Raw genomic sequence first — 21,072 nt, forward strand, 5'->3', positions numbered from 1 at the left:
CCCCCCCGATGATTCGATAACCACGGGCTTGCTCCGAATATCAAAATGATAGTATGACTCTATTTTCACACAAATGAACACACTGATGTGCATGCGAATTGTACAGACGTTAGTTTTTGGTTCATTGCAATGCTGCTGAGGACCCGTAGAATATGGACAGTAGTAGTATTGATATTTATTTGGTAAGCGCTAAATATAGAAGAGGCCAATGTACTGCCGTGGATAAGTAAGGTAACTTCTAAAAGTACTGGTCAAGGCTTAGAATAAATCAATAATGTCCACGTGCACAGCATCACCTCATCACCACGTTGACCAATGGTCGCGTTAGCTAATTTTAGCACCTATAAATATAAAGGAAAGCACGTAGGGGTAGTATACATGTAGTTTTGCTAGTTTAGAGTTTTAGTGCATTAGAATGGAGACTGAAAGTGGATGTTGTGTGAAAGGACTATACAGGAAACGTATGGATTACGGGAGATAAATGAACGTGTTGTGAACCGTGTATGGATTACTGTGAACTTTATATGCTGGAGTTAATAAATATGTGAACGTTATTTCTTGTGTCTGTTCTCTATCGCACCACAGTTCCATCCCAGGACAAACACGACGCCTCCTATCCCAGGAGTGAGCGTTACAAATGTTTCATAACAAATAATTGTACAAATGAAAAAAGATGAACAATAAATAACGTAGATTTAAATATTTTGTAAATTATACGGACAGCTTTAAATTTTTGTATGCAATAATCCTACGTACCACTTTGCTTATTCATGGTTTCCTTCAGAGACAGCAGCTCTCGATCCATACAATCTATTTCATTTGTCACCATATTGGAGTTATAACTCTGTACTTCCGGTCTGTGGTTTTGCGTCATCTCCTTTTTCGGCGTCTTAACTGTATTAATATCATACAAATTAGTAGTAGTGTGATACCATCTGGTGAGTTATTAAAATACATATTTGAAAGGCCAACAAGTATACGCGCCGGGCTATCAATGAGCCAAGAACACTCGACCTGGTTTTCACCACAGACTGGGTGTCATTTTTACCGAAAGTCGATCTAAACCCCTAAAACATGTAAAATTACCCTGAACACCTTACTCTAGTTCCAAATATAGCTGTAACAAATTCTGAGGTCCCTGTAGTTTTCACCAATGAACTAGACATAATAAGAAATGCCGAACGGTGGAATTAAGTATTGGATCAATGTATTACTCGAAAATAAAACTAATTTACCTAGGGAATGTATATGGCATCCAAATATGAAAAAAATGTCAAGAAATAAGAAACGAATTCGCTAGGTAGACTACAGTACCGATTTAGTGACGGCAAATGGACGGAGCATCAAACGTGAAAGGCAGCGGAAACTAGAGATGGGAAGAAGTGCACAGATTATGTCAAGCCAGGGGAAAAAGTCAAACCAATATATTATGAAGGAAAGGAAAATCACATAGCTCACAAACCCTTCAACAAATTCATTTTATATTTAGGCCTACACCATAGTATGGTGATATTATGGTCAAGATTAAAGGGTCAAAGGTCACACGTTACCACTTTTGAAGTAAAAAGCTTGTGTATATCTACAAGATATCTCACGAACCCTTTAATAAAGTTAGATTATATTTACACCATGGCATTGGTGATATCAAGTTCCTACACCCAAAAACTCATAATGTAAACAAACTTGTGGCGGTGCGCAAAAGGTCACAAAAATCGGTAGGCCTACTGAGTAGGCATAACAGCACATAAACAGATCCTCCAACGTAGGGGTTTATTTCAGAAAAAATAATGTGGTGGGTTGTAGACATCTAAGTCCGTGCATGGTTGTATCAATTGACGAAGATATTTTAGATGACACATAGATATCTCCATATATTTCTCTGACTCATTAATTGTAATGTAACTAGTTGCGTGCCCCTGTGGTTACAGTACAGTAGCCCATAAGTCATAGCAACAGTGTGTAAATTTGTACGATGGGGAGATTTACCTCCCTTCCACCGTTCGGTTACTGTAACAAAAGGAAAATTGATATTTTACTTTTCAAAAAGAGCCTAGATCACATTATCCGAAACAAACGACCAAACAATGAACTCTACAGGCTTACCGTGGATGCTCTCGTCAGAAGTATCAGAACATTTATATTTTACCACCATCGACACTTCCTGCCCTGGCCTGTTGACAGACTCGGACTTGTCAATATTTATTGTATATTTTCCTATCTCATTAGAACTAAAAGAAAAGTCATAATAATATTTTTGATTGTGTCTTACTATCAATTATTGTTGACACAAAATTAGGTACGACGATAAAAAGTGTTTATCTCAGGAGTTTTAGCCAATGAAAACATGGATTTTCGTTAAAACTGATTGGGCGAGTTCATATTTAGATGGGGGATCTGGGTCTCTTAACTAATTCGTCTTTGATTTAAAATGTTTTGAATTTAAGCAAAAGACTGTGAAGTTGAAATGTCATTAGTTGTGTATAAAATAACAATGTGAACTACTTAATACACGCTCAGTCTGATTGGAATAAAAATGATGTCTCCTACAGACATCCCCATGACAAATTAACGGACTGGTCTATATTTACTGCACGGATGAAAAAGAAACAGCAAGTGACAATAGCAAATATTGGAAATGTAGATCTAGCTTTATCAACAACGACAAATTACAGATGTAAGTTAAACTTTTCACTTTCATTATTTTATTGTATAAACATTTGTTATAACATTTTCCAGCACGGACTAATAGCACGAGTTTCTTCTGGCCCTAAGTCTAAGAGGCCGCTGGTCGGCCTTTTTTTTCTATTGGATATGATTTTTGCCTTCTGAGACGCCTGTCAAAAGTATCTCGCCGTGTAAACATCTAACAGTGTTGCGGAAGACCAGACACCAGACTTTAGACATTTCGCCCACACCAGACATAGGCCTATATTGTCAAAATGTCTTCAATCTAGTGTCGGAGGAAACTCTGGCTACGATATATAACAACCATAAGACACAGGCACAGGGACGTTACGGACCTAAACTAAGGTGTTCAGAGTAATTTTACATGTTTTAGCTGTTGAGATTGACTTTCGGTAAAAATGACACCCCCCAATACGAGAAGGGTGGGAAGCTTGCGATGTCAAAAAGTCGTGCGACCCCCTCCTATAACTTCTCCTTTCGCGGACATGAACTACTTACATGCCATTTCAGAGTTTCAATTTTTTTTTGCAGTCATCATGCCACTTCCTTTAGCTGAGCATATGCCATGGGGCAGCTAGCATCCGTCAACTTTTCATAAGAACACTACTGTCCTGAACGGTTCAGTAGATTTGTACTAAATTTAATCTGGAGCATCCTTAGGCCAAGGGGACTCAATTTTGTATAAACGGTGGGTGACGCCCCCCTGGGGGCAGAGGAGTGGGCCGAATAGGGGAAATAGAGGTAAACCTTTAAAATGCTTTTTCTACCAAAGGGATTTTATCCTAATTTGGGCTAGAGCATCCTTAGGCCAAGGGGACTCAATTTTGTATAAACGGTGAGTGTGGACTCCTTGGGGCCAGAGTTGCAGGTCCCAATAAGGAAAATAGAGGTAAAAATCTTTAAAATCTTCTTCTACTGTAGGGATTAAGGGATTTAATCCTAATTCGATCTGGAGCATCCTTAGACACCAAGGGGAGTCAATTTTTGTTAAAAACGTGGGTGTGGCCCCCCTTGGGGGCAGAGAGGTAGAGTCTAATAGGGGAAATAGAGGTAAAAACCTTTGAAATTCTTCTGCTACGATAGAGATTAAGGGATTTCATCCCAATTTTGTCTGAAGCATCCTTGGACAAAGGGGACTAAATTTTGTTTAAACGGTGGGTTTGGACCCCCTGGGGGCTGAGAGTTGGGGGGCCCAATAGGGAAATTAGAGGTTTGAATATTTAAAATCTTTGTTCTTCTGTACCATTTGAGGGATTTTATGTAATAAGAATAATTTCCCATGGTTGCTTTATTATTCAGGTGAGTGATACAGGCCCTCTGGGCCTATTGTTTATGTTCATGAGGTTGAGGTGAGCGCATGCCGAGACCTGTGATGTGATTGGCTGGAATCGCAGCCTTTTCTTCTCTAAACTAACCAACACTGCATGTTTTGGCATGCGCTGACCTCAACCTTAGAGTGCTACATTAAATAACATAAGGAACCAATAAGTGCTGAATTAATTAGGAAAATTTAATTTTTGCTGCAGTTCAAATTTAGATATAACTTCATAAGTCACAAATTTAGTAAAAATATTGCAAAAATAATACTTGTGTTAATATTACAACATATTAATACCAATGGAAATTGGTTATTTGATATGTTTGATTAAATTTTAATCAACATGATTAGCTGTTGACCATATAAAATACCATTTTATAGAATATGCAGCTATAGTTGTGACTAGCAGTGGTGGCCACAGACATACAGCGCAACTATAGTTGTGACTAGCAGTCGGTGGACAAAGGCACTGACATCATGTAATTGCTAAGTGTCTGAGGTCATGTGATCACATAGCTATACTGTTAGTGTAACATTAACCAGCTGATTTAATAGTTTAATTAAGAGTATCAGTTGTCCATGAGACGAGTTTAAAATGGAATATTGATTTGAATTGAACTCTGAGTTCTCATGTGCTACCTGTCTCTGTGCCCTCACCTTTGCGCATCGTTAGCGCTGCTAGGAAACTAGCTGTATATGTTGATCTCATCAGATTTTGGGTAATGAAATGCTAGTGTCTGCAATGGGAGGTCAAACACTTGTAGAAAGGTAGCTATATTCTACTTATATTACTTTCGATCCTGGCTATAGTCTATTAATTAGGAAACAATAGAAACACATGCACATTATAAGAAAGATGAAAATTTAGATGTAATTTTTACATGCCACTGTAACAGAACTGGACTGGGTCGATTGACGGCGACTAGATAGCTCAATTGGTAGAGCGTCGGTCTAGAGTTTGGAGTGTCCTGGGTTCGAACCTCAGTCTGGTTGTTTCATTTCTTTTTCTCCTGTTTCAAAATTGGTGAGCTTGCCAACCCTTGTTTCAGGCACTGGGGTTAATGCTTTTTAAGGGGATATCCGAAGCTGAGTTGTAAATAGTGTTGTCTTCGGGGGCGAAGACTTAGGAAAAGGAGGGATGAATGTAGCGGGACTGGATCGATCGTCGGCGCCCAGATAGCTCAATTGATTGAGCGTCCGTCTAGAGTTTGGAGGGTCTGAGGTTCGAACCTATGTCTGGCCATTACATTTTTTTTTTTTGCGGCCGTCAAAATTGCTGCGAGTATTATGGTATGGCGTTGTCTGTCTGCGTAAACTTTTGTTTGTCCGGCAATCTCCTACATTTTTCAACCGATTTCTTTAAAACTTAGTATACATTATAACCATGATATGAAGTTGTGTCTCCCTTAAAAGAATTTTGATTCGACAATTTTTGCAAAAATTATTACCCTTTGTTCATTTCAGTATTTGATTTTTTGTTTCCCTGAAAAGAATTTTGATTCAACAATTTTTGCAAAAGTTATTGCCCTTTGTTTATTTTATAATCGTACATTATAATCATGATATGGAGTTGTGTCTCCCTTAAAGTTATAAATAGCACAGAGGGGTTCTCAAGTGTAATGTAACAGAAAACTAGAAAATCCAGAGATAGGTTTTCCCATGACTTTTTACATTTAAGTTAAAAAATTAAACATTAACCTAGTTGTGAAAGGTGAGTGTTGTAGCATTATAGCATGTCAGCTAACCACTCTTAGAATGATGCAGATCCTATTTCAATGTAAGAAAGTATATATATAACACTAGACGGCATTGGACGGGCGTATATTGTTCCGCCCCGCGATACTCTTGTTCTTTCTCCTGTTCCACCACAAATCCTTGTCAGCTTGACAAAGTCGCATGACTGTCATGTTGCCTGGTTCCGCCAGCTATTCTTCAAGCAACTCCAGAAGGTAATTGGTGTCCTTTCATTACTTGTTAATTAATTTTAATTCTTCTGTTGTTTTATTCCTACACAAGCTTAAGGTCCTATACATGTAACAGGAGAGAGAAAATGTATGGAAAGATCTAACCAGAATTCAAACCTGGGACCCTCCAAACCTTAGACAGATGCTCGACCAATTGTGCTACCTGGATCGAACCAGTCCAGTTCTTCTACTTTCTCCCATCCGTTTCTAAAAACACACATCCCAGGTTCAGGTATCCCCCTTGCAAATCAAGATAACATGCAACCAGTGCTAGAAAAAAATTATAATGTTCAGGAGAAAGAGAAAATGGATGATGAGATCGAGATTCGAACCTGGGACCCCTCTGAAATCTAGACCGTCACTCTATCAGTTGAGCTACCAGCTGGACGCTGGCGATTGACCCCGTCCAGTTTCGCTACACATGTAAATATTTCTACTGGTAATTTTCAAAGGATATATAATATGGAGCATCAACATCTAGATTCCGATTTTTATTTACAGTTTATATGTTTCGGTTAGCTAGGTTAGTTGTCGTCTGTTCTGATGACGGCTAACCTAGCTAGCTGAAACATGTAAACTATAATAAAAACATGGAATCTAGATGTTGATGCTCCGTCTTATATATCCTTTGTATTTATCTTCCGTGATGGAATTTTACTGAATACCGTTAGGTATCCATCTCTGATTCCTATTACCACCAACTTTCGACCAACAACCAGGACGTTGGTTCTCCTCCAGGCCGACAGCTGGAGCCCTAGTTTTACTACTGGTTATTTTGTTAATGGATCAATATAAATATTAATATCACTTGGTTCTTAATAATTTGCATAACATGATATACACTGGTGATTATAATTGTAGATACACTGAAAAAGCATGGAAGAGAACACACGCACCAAGCTGCTTTGTGGATTACTAGATGCAAGCAAACTTGTACCTAAGTTGGAGAGCATGCTCCGCAGACTTCGAGCCATCTCCATTTTGTTGATGATGCGCCGTGACAACACAAGATCAAAGATTATACATACCATCCACAGTTTCCAAGAACAGTTGGTGGCATTTGAGAAGAGGGCTCTGGAGCAAATGGAAGAAGTGTTTAACTCCAAGTCGGAATACCTGGACATGTATAGGGACTCTGTGACTTGTGACATTGATTCCCTACGAAGTTTGAGCACTGAAGTTGAAAGCTTTCTGAGATACACTCCGGGTCCTTCAGTTAACAATAATGAAGTGCATGCCAAGCGCTTAATAGAAGTATTTAGGTATCACTACAACAGTTCATTGTCATAAAGAATGTACCATGGCAGGGATCAATCTAGGTTTTAGGGAAAATTACCCTTTTTCAGATTTGTGGAAAATTAAAATTTTGATACAAGGCTCTAGCGTCATCAAGGTAAAAGATTAGTGTTTTGTTGGACATACATGTGTGCAGTATATATTTCAATTTTTAAACAATTTCAAGCTTAAAATTGTAGAATTTGTGTTTACCAGGTAGATTAAATGGAGAAAATGAACATATGCAGTAATATGCATTTTAACTGTTGAACTTTAAAGAAAACATGTATAGGGGAAATATTTTGTAGAAAAAAACAGGTATTTTCTTGTTGAAATAGGGAAATTTGAAGCACACAGGGGGAAATTTTAATAATATGGGAATTATCTTCTATAGGGGAAACTACCCATAAACGGTAGTGAATCAAGTCTAGATTGATCCCTGCATGGTACATTTTTAGCCCTCCATGATTAGATAATCGGCTGGTCAAATCACTGGTGTTATATGTAAGGGGTTGAAACATATTTTCTGGAAAAGTAAAAAACTAAATGTCAAAGACCGAGCTTTACCCTTTCATTTGTTGAATGGACTAACTATATGTGTTTATACATCCAGGCATTAAGAAAAATATGAAATGGTGCCTCTTGTCGGATTTTCTTTCAGTATTTCAATTTCATACATAACAAGTTATAACATAAATTGTATCTAGAAGATGAAGCAGCAGTGTTTCAGCAGTTGTAATGGGAATGAAGTTTAGGATCTTTTTATTAAAATTGCTCGGTTCTTTTTTAAAATAATTTAACACTGACTCGACTTAGAAAGGAAGATTGGTATATGTTGTATTTGTATACCTTAATTATTGCTCTTTCATGTGTAGAAGATAATTTGAATACATACTATTTGGTATATTTTCAAATAAGTACATTGTACAGGACAGGACATACAGTACAGATCAAGTTCTTATTGAACAAAATAACCTATTTAGCTAGGTGAACCACAGAATTAGATTATCCAAGCCTGTGTTGATACCAGCCGGTATATTAGATTTCTAATTTATTGTTTTACCTGGGTGAAATTTCAAGCTGAAATTATTGACAAAAACTTATTTTACCAGGTAACAGGTTATCTTTTATTTTGTGCATTGAAATATCTTGTCAAAAGATTGTCCAGAAAGTCTCTATACGTGAACCATGATTTTACAAATTGTACTTTGCATTGAAATGATAAGTAAATCATGCACATATCTGTTCCCCAAAAGAGGCATACATCTTGTACTTGTAGACAAGGACATTGGTATCCAAAAGCAGAATGTGAGGGACTTTCAATGTGGACAGAACCGAGCATGTTTTCTCTGTAAATTGGTTAATTTGAGCTTATCAAATGAGTAACTAAACGATTTCATAAGGCAAAAAAAGTAAAATATGTGTGTTTCTGGTTTCCCTACCGACCCTAGATTTTTGTGCCTACACTTAAGTTTTTATTGGCATTTAGTGATAAGCTCTAAATAAGCATTAGAAATATTAAAAAAAAAAAAAAAAAAAAAAAAAAAAAAAAAAAAAAGAATTTGCCTACCTACCGACCCTTTTTTCTTTCAAGCAGAAACAGGAAACACAATATTTTTTTTACCTAATATTGAACTTGTGTGTCTTTTTCTGTCTGAATTTATTCCAGTTTGGTACTCAACAACAATATTGTCGACTTAGATGTAGATGATGACATCGACTGCCTGGATTTTGTCCAGAACATGGAAGAAGAAGAGCTCCTGAATCTTGGCAAGGTTATCTCGTCATACCAGGAAAAATGTCCCTTGGTGGCTGACTTTAGCAATCAAAATGTTGATGAAACCACAGTTAAGGAAACTGACAGTATAAACAGATTTAATACAGCAAACAAATCAGAAAATCTGTCGAAGAACTCAAAGGCTGCATGTATAACTGGTCGAATAGCAACCAAGGCTGAACATTATCTACCAGAGAGAAAACTTAAACTTGCAGGTAAAAAGTTGAAGAATCTTGGTAATACATGTACCGAAAAATCTCCTGAGAGATCTAGCAATTCGGTCATTTCAGATGAACAGGAAAAAATAATGGATGTTAATCAAACTATGACATATTCCTCTGTTGTCAAGTGTGAAAATGTTCAAGCCATATTGCACAGTAAAAGTCCAAGTAAAAACACTAAAATTGAGGAAAACGTTAAAAAACCTGATGTGTTATCTTCTCCACCACCCAAAGAGATTGAACAAGAAGTGCAATATGTCAGCTCAGAAGATCGTCAGCGCTGGAAAAAATCTTTGGATGACATGCTGACTAACGTACCAAAACCAACGTTCAAAGTAGCAGCAGAGCTGTTAATGAACATAACCAAAGATGGTAGCAAGGAATCTTCTGATCAGTTGACACAGGAAGAAGAAGAAGGAGAAGAAGAAGAGGAAGAAGGGAAGAATGGCGAGGAGGAGGTAGTAGAAGAGGAGGCTAGGACTCCAGAAATAGACAGCTTCTCTGAACAGAAAACAGCAAATGAAAGTCTGTCCATGGAAGCCCAAGGTTAGGAATCTTGTTCAGTCATAATGTGTAGGACTAGGTTATAACTAGTCATGATACATGAGTCTGTAGATGACAGCTGCACATGGCCATATTTATTAAGTTAATTATGAGCATTTTATTAATAAAATGTACATGTATTAATTCTTTAATGCAGAGATATTGTAGAATTTACAGAATTTTTAGAGCAATCGGGGTTCATCATGTAAATCTTTTCAGAAATGCACATTGTATGTTCTGATCACACACACAATACAAACTGTTACAAATTTAAATGTACCAAGACTTTTTAATCCAGGAAAGCTTGACTACTCTGATGTGCAGGTCATCAATCCAGAAAAAGATATCTTGCTTGCACAGGATGATCAGGTATGGAATTTGAAAATAAACAAAAGTTTGTTATCTGCTATTGTCTTGAATACACTTAAAGCCGAAGTATATTTCCAACCTTTCTCTCGTTTGTATTCAATTTATACATATACCAAGTATTCGAGTAATAATTTTAACAAAATGTTGAAAATTGTTTTGAAACTGAACAGATGGAGCTATTGGTTATGTTTTAGGTTGTGATGGAAGACCTGCTTTGGGAGGAGGGTATAACTGAACCTGTGTCTGATCAGGTGGTACCTGACTTCCAACATAAGGATTGTGCCCATGGTAGATTGTGTTTGAAATATCTGCATATCATAATGTGTTTTCATGGATATTACTATTTTGAGTGAAAGGTTACATTTGTAAAACCAGTTAAAATCTTCTTGCAATGAGTCATAAGGTGTGGAGTAACATACTTTCAACAAAGATCCATAATGTGTATATTGAGTAATGATATTTCACATATTAAAATGAATTTGATCTTGAAGCTGCAGATGTGAGATGAATCGCAGGTAAGATTTTTCTGTCTATACATGCACGTACACCAGTCTACGGAGGAGTGATTATTTTTCTCGCACACTTTCCTATCATAAAAATAGCATGCACTCGGGTGAACTCTGCACCGCCCAAATAATCAAGTGGACATTGATGCTGCTACAAGTAATGACGTGATGGTGACAAAGGTAAGCTGTCTCTCCTTAGATAGGCAAAGACAGGTTTTCCTCTTACCCTGTACAGGCGTATCCACACTTCCCTGTGTGAGATACACTTTTCTCTTACCCTGGACAGGCGTATCCACACTTCCCCGTGTGAGATACACTTTCCTCTTACCCTGGACAGGCGTATCCACACTTCCCCGTGTGAGATACACTTGTCCTGCCTTAGTGCAATATAATTAAAATTATATCTTCACATCGCTCCCGTTTACTGATATGTCGCGTTGAAGATCTAACAACATCCCATAGAGGGTCACGTCAGAGGTCAACATGAATGCATTATCGCATTTATAACAAGCCAATCAAAACACGACATAACTCTTTCATTCAACCAATCAGAAAGCAGGACCTGTAGCATTTAATGCAGACACCTCGTAGCCCAAAGTCCAGGTTGTTAAACTTTTTAACGACAACATCACCAGAAGAGGAAGTCTCTCTTATTTCAAAGCAAAATCCACAAATTGTACAAACGTTGTCTTGTAGATAGACATAACGTGGTGTCGTGGGCGTCAACACTATGTGCACGTGTTTCTGCACTAAACTATTGGTTGGAACTCTTAACGATAGCTGCCGGTGAATGATGGGTTACATTGTTCAACAGAATAACAGTCGATATTATATTTATATTCAAAGTTTATTGTTTACATGTACTCCATAGTAAAGCAAGCATACTGATCATGAGTGTTTTCAAGGTCTGTCAATCAGCAGTAAGGAGCAACATTATGCCCGAGAAGTCAATAAATACTGACCTTCATTTTGGGACGATTTTCGGTTACGTGGATTTGCTAACCGGATAGTGCTCGTAACCGCACTGCAACCAGGTACTCGGTTACCTGTTCCATCCATAGTTAACAATGCGTTGTGCCTGCTACGTTAATGTCGCATGATGTTTATGATAGGTTCAACAGGGTAAGAGAAAAGAATCATTCACCCCTAATGCCCTTTGAGGTCAGATGTCAGGTGCCAAACACTTTGCAACTTGAGAATCTTCCCCCTCAGGTTGAAATTCACCTATCTCGCTCCAAAGGGGGTGAATTATTCTATTAATCTTTTCCCCGTGCAACTTGAGAATCTTACCCTCAGGTTGAAATTCCCCTATCTCACTCCCAATGGGGTGAATTATTCTATTAATCTTTCCCCCGTGCAACTTGGGAATCTTCCCCCTCAGGTTGAAATTCACCTATCTCGCTCCAGGGGGTGAATTATTCTATTAATCTTTTCCCCAAGCAAAAATAGGAATGCTTGTGTGAAGTATGCCATAATGTGATAATATTTCATTACATGGCCTCAGACTTTTATCTTTCCTTCCCATACATCAGATGGCAGCCCTAGGCCTAATGATACGGCAAGTAGCAGCAACATGGATGCATTACCAACAACTGTTTCTACTACAACACTGACGATGTGTACTCAGCCTGAAACTGTCCAGGAAAGTGAAATCGTCCCAAGGACAGTGTCACCAAGTCATATTCCAACCATCAGAATGTTCATTCAGAAGAATGAAATAAATCGAGGTATTTATACTGCCATTTTTTTTTTTTTAAACCTTACAATTGCAATACAATTGGGGAAAAAATTGTGCGTTTCCTGTTTCTGCTTTAAAAAAAAAAAAAGTGCGATAGGTAGGCAATTTTGTTTTTGAAAATATATTTTTACGATGCTTATAAGAGCAGGAGTTCTGACTTCAACACTGCTTATTAGCTCACGTGCCCGAAGGTGCTGCGTCTGTCATCCGTCCGTCTTTCCGGCGACAACTTTTTACTTTAAACAACTTCTTCTCAGTAACCAATAAGCCTAGGATAATGATATTTGGCCAGTAGCATAATGAGATAAAGGACTACCAAGTTTGTTCAAATGAATGACATTGATCCATTTTCAAGGTCACAGGGGTCAAATATGTTAAAATCTTTTAACGACTTCTCCTGAATACCCAAAGGCCTGGGGTGATGATATTTGGCCAGTAACATACTCGGATGAAGGGCTACTAAGTTTGTTCAAATAAATGACCTTGACTTATATTCAAGGTCACAGGGGTCAAATGTTTTAAAATCTTAAATCAACTACTTCTGAATAACCCAAAATCCCAGGGTTTATATCTGGCCAGTAGCATTCAAGGATAAAGGGCTACCAATTTAAAAAAAATAAAATGACCTTGACCTGTATTCAAGGACACAGGGGTTTAATATGTTTAAAATCTTTTAAGGACATCTTCTGAATAACCTAGAGGCCTATAATGATAATATTTTGCCATTAGCATGCTTGGATGAAGGGCAACCAAGTTTGTTCAAATGAATGACCTTGACTTATATTTTAAGGTCACAGGGATAAATATGTTTAAAACCTTTAAACAACTTCTCCTGAATAACCAAAGGCCTGGGGTGATGATATTTGGCCAGTAACATACTCGGATGAAGGGCTACTAAGTCTGTTCAAATAAATGACCTTGACTTATATTCAAGGTCACGGGGATCAAATATGTTTTAAAATCTTAAATCAACTACTTCTGAATAACCCAAAATCCCAGGGTTTATATCTGGCCAGTAGCATTCAAGGATAAAGGGCTACCAATTTTAAAAAAATAAAATGACCTTGACCTGTATTCAAGGACACAGGGGTTTAATATGTTTAAAATCTTTTAAGGACATCTTCTGAATAACCTAGAGGCCTATAATGATAATATTTTGCCATTAGCATGCTTGGATGAAGGGCAACCAAGTTTGTTCAAATGAATGACCTTGACTTATATTTAAGGTCACAGGGATAAATATGTTTAAATCCTTTAAACAACTTCTCCTGAATAACCAAGAGGCCTAGGGCAATTATATTTGCAAGTAACTTGCTGGAATGAATGACTACCAAGTTTGTTTGAATGAATGACCTTTACTTATATTCAAGGTCATAGGGGTCAAATATGTATAAAACCTTTAAACATTTTTGTCTGAGTAACCAAGAGGCCTAGTGTGATGATATTTGGCCAGTAACATTCTGGGATGTTGGACTAACAAGTTTGTTTGAATGAATGACCTTAACCTATGTTCAATGTTACAGGGGTCAAGGATGTTTAAAACATTTCAAGAACTTCTTCTGAATAACCAAGATGCTTAGGATGTTGATATTTGGCCATTAACATGATTGGATGAATGGCTACCAAGTTTGTTCAAATGAATGACCTTCATGCATTTGCAAGGTCACAGGGGTCCTTTTTAGATTTCAAGTGTAAAATTAATAGCAAGTGAGCAATTCATGCAGGCCCCTTGTAACTAAATGCCAAAGGTAGGCACAAAAAATCTAGGGTCGGTAGGGAAACTGGAAACACATACTTTTTTTTGGCCTAAAGAAATTAGATGTTGCACCTTTTTCTTATATTTTTTCAATATTTACTTCAAACAAAAAAACAAGCTGTTGCTTGCATAGGTCAGAGATATTATACTGAAACCCCCTAATTTTACAATTGGCATTGATTTTGCAAGTTTGATTAAACCGATAAAAAAAGGAAACAAACCATTATATGACCTATTTGTTATTTGTCTCTAATCTGTAAAATATGAAGATGGAGCTACAGTTCCAGCAAAGCTTGAAGTGAAGCTTGGTCATCCGGGCAGAGGATCGGGAGGTTGTCTCCATTTTCCAATTGGAGTGACCACAGATTTTGAAGGCAATATCCTAGTGACAGACACTGGAAACCATTTGGTCAAAGTCTTTGATAAGGAGGGCATCTTCAAATACACCATAGGTGATACGGTAAGTTGTAAATATATCATAGAGGATACATTGAGTAGGTCTTTAAAAGTCAACACCATAGATGGTATGGTGTGTCCGTCTTCAAAAACACTGTCATATCTTCAAGTACGCCATGCATAACACATTAAATTAAGCACATCCTCAGATACACAAATCTTAGAAGTGAGTTTATCATCAGATATGCCGCAGGTAATACAGTGAGCGCATCTTCAATTAGGGTCGAAATGGTATGCTTCCTTATATAATGGTTCGGTACCTATGTCGGTGCTTGTTTTCATCAGTTAAGTATTGTAGCATGCAGTAAAATAGTCAAAAGAATACACAACAGTTGTCCTTTGTTCTGAAACCAAAGTGTTTCCACCCTGCAGGGTGGTAGGATATTATCCCTCAAGAATGGTTTGTCCAATGTAATTTACGTTTTTATTCGTCTAAACTTGGTCAGGTTTTATAGTAGGCTGCACGTGATAGGTTCCTGAATTTACAGTGTTGGACCTATTTGAAAAGGGCTTGTATTATAATTGGTGTAATCAACTGAGCCATTTAACTATGTACCATAAATAAGAGAACATGCTTAGCAATACTGTTCCCACTCCCTCTATGTGAAGATTTCTTAAAAACAAAGTTAAGATGGAAAGAAAACAATTGAAGGATTCTCATATACCACTGCCTAAATTGGAAACTTACTTACGAACAAATCTTACATAGATAATTTCTGGAAAATATATATATATATATATACCATGGAAAATTTTACTGTAGTTGTATCCAAACCCAAATTAAGGGGAGGTTTCTGTATATGAAAAACAACAGGAATTCTTCAGTGATTTGCCTGCATTTGGACAGGGATTCCTTAATGTATTGTTCAAATTCTTCATTGGACATGTCGTCATTGGGTAATTCAGGGCTTCATTCGCGTATCCCTGTTGAAACGGTATGTGTGGAGCAGAAATTTTCCACAATAAACGAACGCACTTGGACCATTCCATAAGCAGAGCTAAAAATGCAGTTTCGGAGAATAAAAAGCCTTGGTTCAGATCTTTGCCTGTTGTTTTCTTTACAGGTTCAAATGGATACGCGAATGTACCCTAGGTTGATTATTTTTTTTGTCTAACTTGATAACTAATAGTCATTTATTTTGGCAGAAAACAGAAGTGTTATGCACTATGTCAGCGAATTGTACAGCCCTAATTTTAAAGACTGTTTAAAGCATACTTGAAATAAGTCATTAATTAATAATGTGATGATTTCTACCAAATCATGTAATTTTTTTTAATTTTACAGATAGTACCACCTTTTACACGTCCCTCCGCCATTGTGGTCAATGCGGAGGGTAAGATATTTGTGAAGGATGATGTCTGTATCCATAAGTTTACTTCCACTGGCAGGTACCTGTGTAGACTTGGAGCAAAGAAGTTCAACATGCCCTATGGTACATATAAATTAGGTAGTTGAATGCATCCAATTGATTTCATCCCTCCTTCCTCACACAAAGCTCAAACTTGGAATTTGGATTTCCTTAGTGAAGAGGTATAAGCCGTTAAAATTTAAGGCATGGTCAACTGAAGTTCCAAGATCATTTTTATTTAAGAAAGAATTTCACCTGACCTGTCTGGATGCTTACTCTAGATCAAATGATTGCACAAAGTTCAAATTTGGTATATTGTTTCACTACTTCAGAACAAATAATAACACAAAGCTTGATTTGGTGTGGGTGTGTTTTCTTAGGGAATAAGGAGAGTCTGTGTTCTACTGTTAGAACAACTGATCTTACTAATCATAGACTTGGTATGTAGATTGAACAAAGGCAGAAGAAAAACTAAATTTGGTTTGGTTTTGTCTTCAGAACAAGAGATTCAATGAAGCTCAGTATTATTGGTTTTATAGGAGAGAAATAACCATATTATACCCCCCCCCGCAATGAAGTTTGGGAGGGTATACTGGAATAAGCTTATCTGTCAGTCAGTCTGTCCATCCGTCCATCCAAAAAGGTTTCTGGAGCATATCTCCCGTACTATTTCACTTATGGTAATGAATCTTGGTTTGTTGGCACATGCATGCAAGGCGGTGTGTCACGTACCATATGTAGGTCACTGTGACCTCTGAATTGCATAATGTCGTCAGAAAGGTTTCCGGAGCATATCTCCCGTACTATTTCACCTACGGTTATGAATCTTGATGTGTTGGTACATGCACCCTCATCTTAATGCTATTCATGTGCTAATTACATGAACATGTATATACTACGTTATCATGTATAATACTTGCAGCATATAAACCCTTCACTTGATTCTTCCAATCCACATGCCCTTCACTCCCACTAATTCCTGATCAATCAAAGCGGGGGTATTCACGTAGGCCCCCCCTTCGAGTTGCATCTAGTTTTTTCAATTCTGGACCTTTTTCACGAAGTAACAGCCTTTTGTTGAAAAATCCTGAAACCTTTTGTCCGGATAATTCCTTTTAAAGTTATGGATCGAATGCAATGAAACTTTCCAGGTATAATAACTACCATCTGAAGTTGTGCATCAAGGTATTATTTGTTTAATTCTGACCCTTTTGAATGAAGTTATGGCCCTTTCTTGAAAAAATCCCGAAACTTTTGTCTGGACAGCTCCTTATAAAGTTATGGATTGATTTCAATGAAACTATCCAGATATGATAACTACCACCTGAAGTTGTGCTTCCAGGTATTATTTTCCAACCCCTTTTTTATGGAGTTATGGCCCTCTGTTGAAAAATCCTTGTCCTGACAATTAACTCCTTCTAATTTACTGGGCTAATTTCAAATAAAGTTTACAGATATAGCACCTGCCCCTTCGCATTGTGCATCCAAATAGTACTTTCTCATTCTGACCCATTGAAAAGGAGTTATGGCCCTTTGTTGAAAAAACCTTTGTCTGCCTCTTAAACTACTGGGCCAATTTCAATGAAAGTTTACTGACATCGTAATAACCCCCTGATGTTGTGCAACCCCCTGATGTCGTGCATCAGGGTAGTATTTTTTTCTTTTTTTACCCTTTTTAAGGAGTTATGGTGTTTAAAATTATTGTCTTGTCATCTCTTCCTTTACTACTAGGACAATTTCAGCAAAACTCGTTCATCTGAGCTAACAATATTTGGTTTGCAAGTATGTTTTGGCATTGAGAGGGAGTAATCAGGAAGTATGTGAATGACCTGTATACTTAACTCAGTGTACAGCTTAGCCAATAAAGAAATCATTACTGGTGGGAGACTCTACTGCTTTGCAATGCTTTGCCTTAGTAACCATAATTAGCTTACAGTTCTGGTTTATATAGGAGCGAGGGGTATTAGTTGGCCTTTGGCTTACAGTTCTGGTTTATATAGGAGCGAGGGGTATTAGTTGACCTTTGGCTTACAGTTCTGGTTTATATAGGAGCGAGGGGTATTAGTTGGCCTTTGGCTTACAGTTCTGCAATCTAATTAAAATTATATCTTCACATCGCTCCCGTATACTGATATGTCGCGTTGAAGATCTAACAACATCCCATAGAGGGTCACGTCAGAGGTCAACATGAATGCATTATCGCATTTATAACAAGCCAATCAAAACACGACATAACTCTTTCATTCAACCAATCAGAAAGCAGGACGTGTAGCATTTAATGCAGACACCTCGTAGCCCAAAATCAACTTTTTCGTCTGGTCCAGTGATAGTTTGAATATTGCGAAGCCTGTCATTGGTTAATTTTAGTTTCAGGTTGTTAAACTTTTTAACGACAACATCACCAGAAGAGGAAGTCTCTCTTATTTCAAAGCAAAATCCACAAATTGTACAAACGTTGTCTTGTAGATAGACACGGCGTGGTGTCATGGGGGCCGCCATTTTCGATGCTCATTTGACACCTCTCGGTCTTTTACCATAGCAAGTGTGTTCCGAAATCATTACATCATCACTTACAGAAATGCGTAAGCTCTCATCTGATTGGTTAATGCAAAGGTCGCCTGAACATGACCCTCTACGGGATGTTGTTAGATCTTCAACGCGACATATCAGTAAACGGGAGCGATGTGAAGATATAATTTTAATTAGATTGACAGTTCTGGTTTATATAGCAGCGAGCGGTATTAGTTGGCCTTAAGCTAACAGTTCTAGTTTGTTTTTGGTGTGATTTATCATGTTAGTGGAAATAGAATTGTCTAGAATAACAATTAAATGTTGCTCAGAGTTTTTGGGGAGCAATATGCTACCTCTTGCAGATCTCTTGTGTATTTTGACAATTTTAATGGCAGAGTTGTGTCCCTTTTCTGATATTCATTTGAATAAATATAGATAAAATTACTGTAACTTACCTTGTTCAATTTTGTAAATGATGGTTAGTTTAGGTTGTTGTGTGATGACCATGTTTTGATTTAACTTTTGGTTACTATACCACTCTTCTGATTTTTTTTGTGGGAGCAGGCTTAAGATCGTTGGTTCGCCTTTGGCTTTAATAGTTTTATCTGTCATTGAGAAAACTAGGTAAAAATTTGCATGCATTTACCAGAGTTTCTGCTGTTAATGCTTTCACTAATATAGATACTGTCCATACCGACCATTTGGTAATCTGGCAATATTTCTGTTTACTTCCAGGATTGGCTTTGACATCTAAAGGGGATCTTATTACATTGGACATCTGTCCAGGAAACTCCCGTATTTTCATCATCTCTCCTGATGGTTTCTATGGGATGTGTTACCCATTTCAACCTCTCATTAACTGTGGTTATGAGAGCAAATGTAGATTTTTGACTGTTCACAACGACACACTGTACGTGTCAGATCTTGGTAAGTCAGTGTTTCACCTCTAACAGATTTATACTCTTCATGTATTACAATAAGAACCTACTGGTAAGCAAAAATATTCTCTTGCAGAAAAAATGTCAAACAAAATAAAAGAAACTGAATCCTACTTAAGTATGTGGCTAATCTCAAAACAATTTGGTGTATGGAAAGGGAATTCATTTTCATTGTTTTGATTTCATGCATTTGCCAGGTATTAATGAACCAATTGGATTGAACAGTCTCATGATTGTCAAATAAGAGTATGGTGTCATAATTAAAGAAATCAATTTAACGACTTTATAATGTCATGGGAAGTTTTTTAAGTTGATTGAATTTTTGGATTGAATAGGAAGTAGTGTTAACATCACTAACTTGGTTTATAAACGTTTGTACGTTTGTCTTAAGGTTATGTATGGTTTTCTGTACACAGGTTGTAACTGTGTGTATATCACTGATCTGTATGGTACTCTCCTCCGCACCATCGGTCACTCAGGCCACAGACTCGGCCTCTTCTCACAAGCTGCTGGTATTGCTGTGGACAGAGATGGATATATCATTGTGGCAGATAGTAGGAATGAACGAGTCCAGGTAAAACATTTATTTCTCTTTCCAAATTAAGCCTATTTGATTTACATCTATCGTTTCATAAAGCATTAGTCGAGAAAATATATCCTGAAGTTGTTTAATGATCAGCCTTCTGAGGGTAATGGTAAGTGCCTGGTGTATTTTAGAAAAATAGATAACAAGCCAGACAAATACTGACCTCATCAAATTTCAAATTTTATACTTCAGTTAAACAAAATTGTGGTGGTCTTATTTTAGAGTTTGGAGTTGGTTTCTTACAGATGCTGTTCATAGTCAAAGTTGTATTTTTAAACTACATCATTTGTGGCAAATGCGGACATTTTCATATGGTTATTTGCTTAACCCTCAGGTGATTAATGGAGCAATAAGGGACAATAGCATTATTAAATAGAAACATATTATATCATCTACATAATCTTATGCGTTAATTAGACATCAGAAGTCTTGATTTGTTTTTAACATTAAAGTTACCTGGGTAATAATTATATAGACCTTGTTCCAGGTAAGATTTCTTTAAAAAACCCAAAAACTGGTTGATTGAATATGAATCTTCATTGCTGGGCCATAAACTTTAAAGAAATCACGAGAACATTTTTATGCCATACCGTGGCGTCCGTCATCCGTCCGTCTATCCGTCCGTCCGTCCGTCAACAATTTGTTTAAACGACTTCTTCTTCTTAACCACTGGTTGGAATTAAACTTAATTTGACTGGAAGCATCCCTAGGTGGTGGGGATTCAAAATTGTACAAATGGTGGGGCTGACCCCCCAGGGGGCTGAGGGGCCAGGCCAAAAGGGGTCATTTTTCCCATATTGCTTTAAGCGACTTCTTCTCTGGAACTAAGAAGTGGGTATCAACCATATTTTACTGGAAGCATCCCTAGGTGGTGGTGATTAAAAATTGTACAAATGGTGGGGCTGACTCCCCAGGGGGCTTAGGGGCGGGGCCAAAAGGGGGCAATTTGGCTATATTGCTACAAACGACTTCTTCTGTAGAACTGTGCACTGGATATCAATCATATTTGATCAAAAGCATTCCTGGGAGGCAGGGATTTAAAATTGTACAAATGGTGTGGCTGACCCCCCAGGGGGCTGA

General features: G+C 37.5%; 2 protein-coding genes across 3 annotated transcripts in view; one reads left to right on the forward strand and one right to left on the reverse strand.

Moving 5' to 3' along the window:
• The window catches only part of LOC110466489, a 3,650-nt gene extending 1,466 nt beyond the window's left edge, over nucleotides 1-2,184 (reverse strand). Inside the window, exons 1-2 of the mRNA XM_021523022.1 lie at nucleotides 2,104-2,184; nucleotides 757-894 (exon numbers count right to left, since the gene is read on the reverse strand). Of these exons, the coding sequence (XP_021378697.1) occupies nucleotides 757-894; nucleotides 2,104-2,152 (187 nt within the window). The 5' untranslated portion in view covers nucleotides 2,153-2,184. The remainder of the gene's footprint in view (nucleotides 1-756; nucleotides 895-2,103) is intronic.
• Nucleotides 2,185-2,583: 399 nt separating this feature from the next.
• LOC110466480 (E3 ubiquitin-protein ligase TRIM71-like) overlaps nucleotides 2,584-21,072 on the forward strand; it is a 22,413-nt gene continuing 3,924 nt past the window's right edge. Inside the window, exons 1-10 of one of the 2 annotated variants that reach the window (XM_021522997.1) lie at nucleotides 2,584-2,674; nucleotides 6,829-7,229; nucleotides 8,912-9,786; nucleotides 10,082-10,152; nucleotides 10,347-10,440; nucleotides 12,191-12,385; nucleotides 14,422-14,612; nucleotides 15,894-16,056; nucleotides 19,204-19,395; nucleotides 19,823-19,980. In XM_021522997.1, the coding sequence (XP_021378672.1) occupies nucleotides 6,844-7,229; nucleotides 8,912-9,786; nucleotides 10,082-10,152; nucleotides 10,347-10,440; nucleotides 12,191-12,385; nucleotides 14,422-14,612; nucleotides 15,894-16,056; nucleotides 19,204-19,395; nucleotides 19,823-19,980 (2,325 nt within the window). In that variant the 5' untranslated portion in view covers nucleotides 2,584-2,674; nucleotides 6,829-6,843. The remainder of the gene's footprint in view (nucleotides 2,675-6,828; nucleotides 7,230-8,911; nucleotides 9,787-10,081; nucleotides 10,153-10,346; nucleotides 10,441-12,190; nucleotides 12,386-14,421; nucleotides 14,613-15,893; nucleotides 16,057-19,203; nucleotides 19,396-19,822; nucleotides 19,981-21,072) is intronic. The other variant, XM_021522998.1, reaches the window with a different exon arrangement.

Source organism: Mizuhopecten yessoensis, unplaced genomic scaffold (assembly GCF_002113885.1).
Source record: "Mizuhopecten yessoensis strain PY_sf001 unplaced genomic scaffold, ASM211388v2 scaffold11133, whole genome shotgun sequence".
Lineage (NCBI taxonomy): Eukaryota > Metazoa > Mollusca > Bivalvia > Pectinida > Pectinidae > Mizuhopecten > Mizuhopecten yessoensis.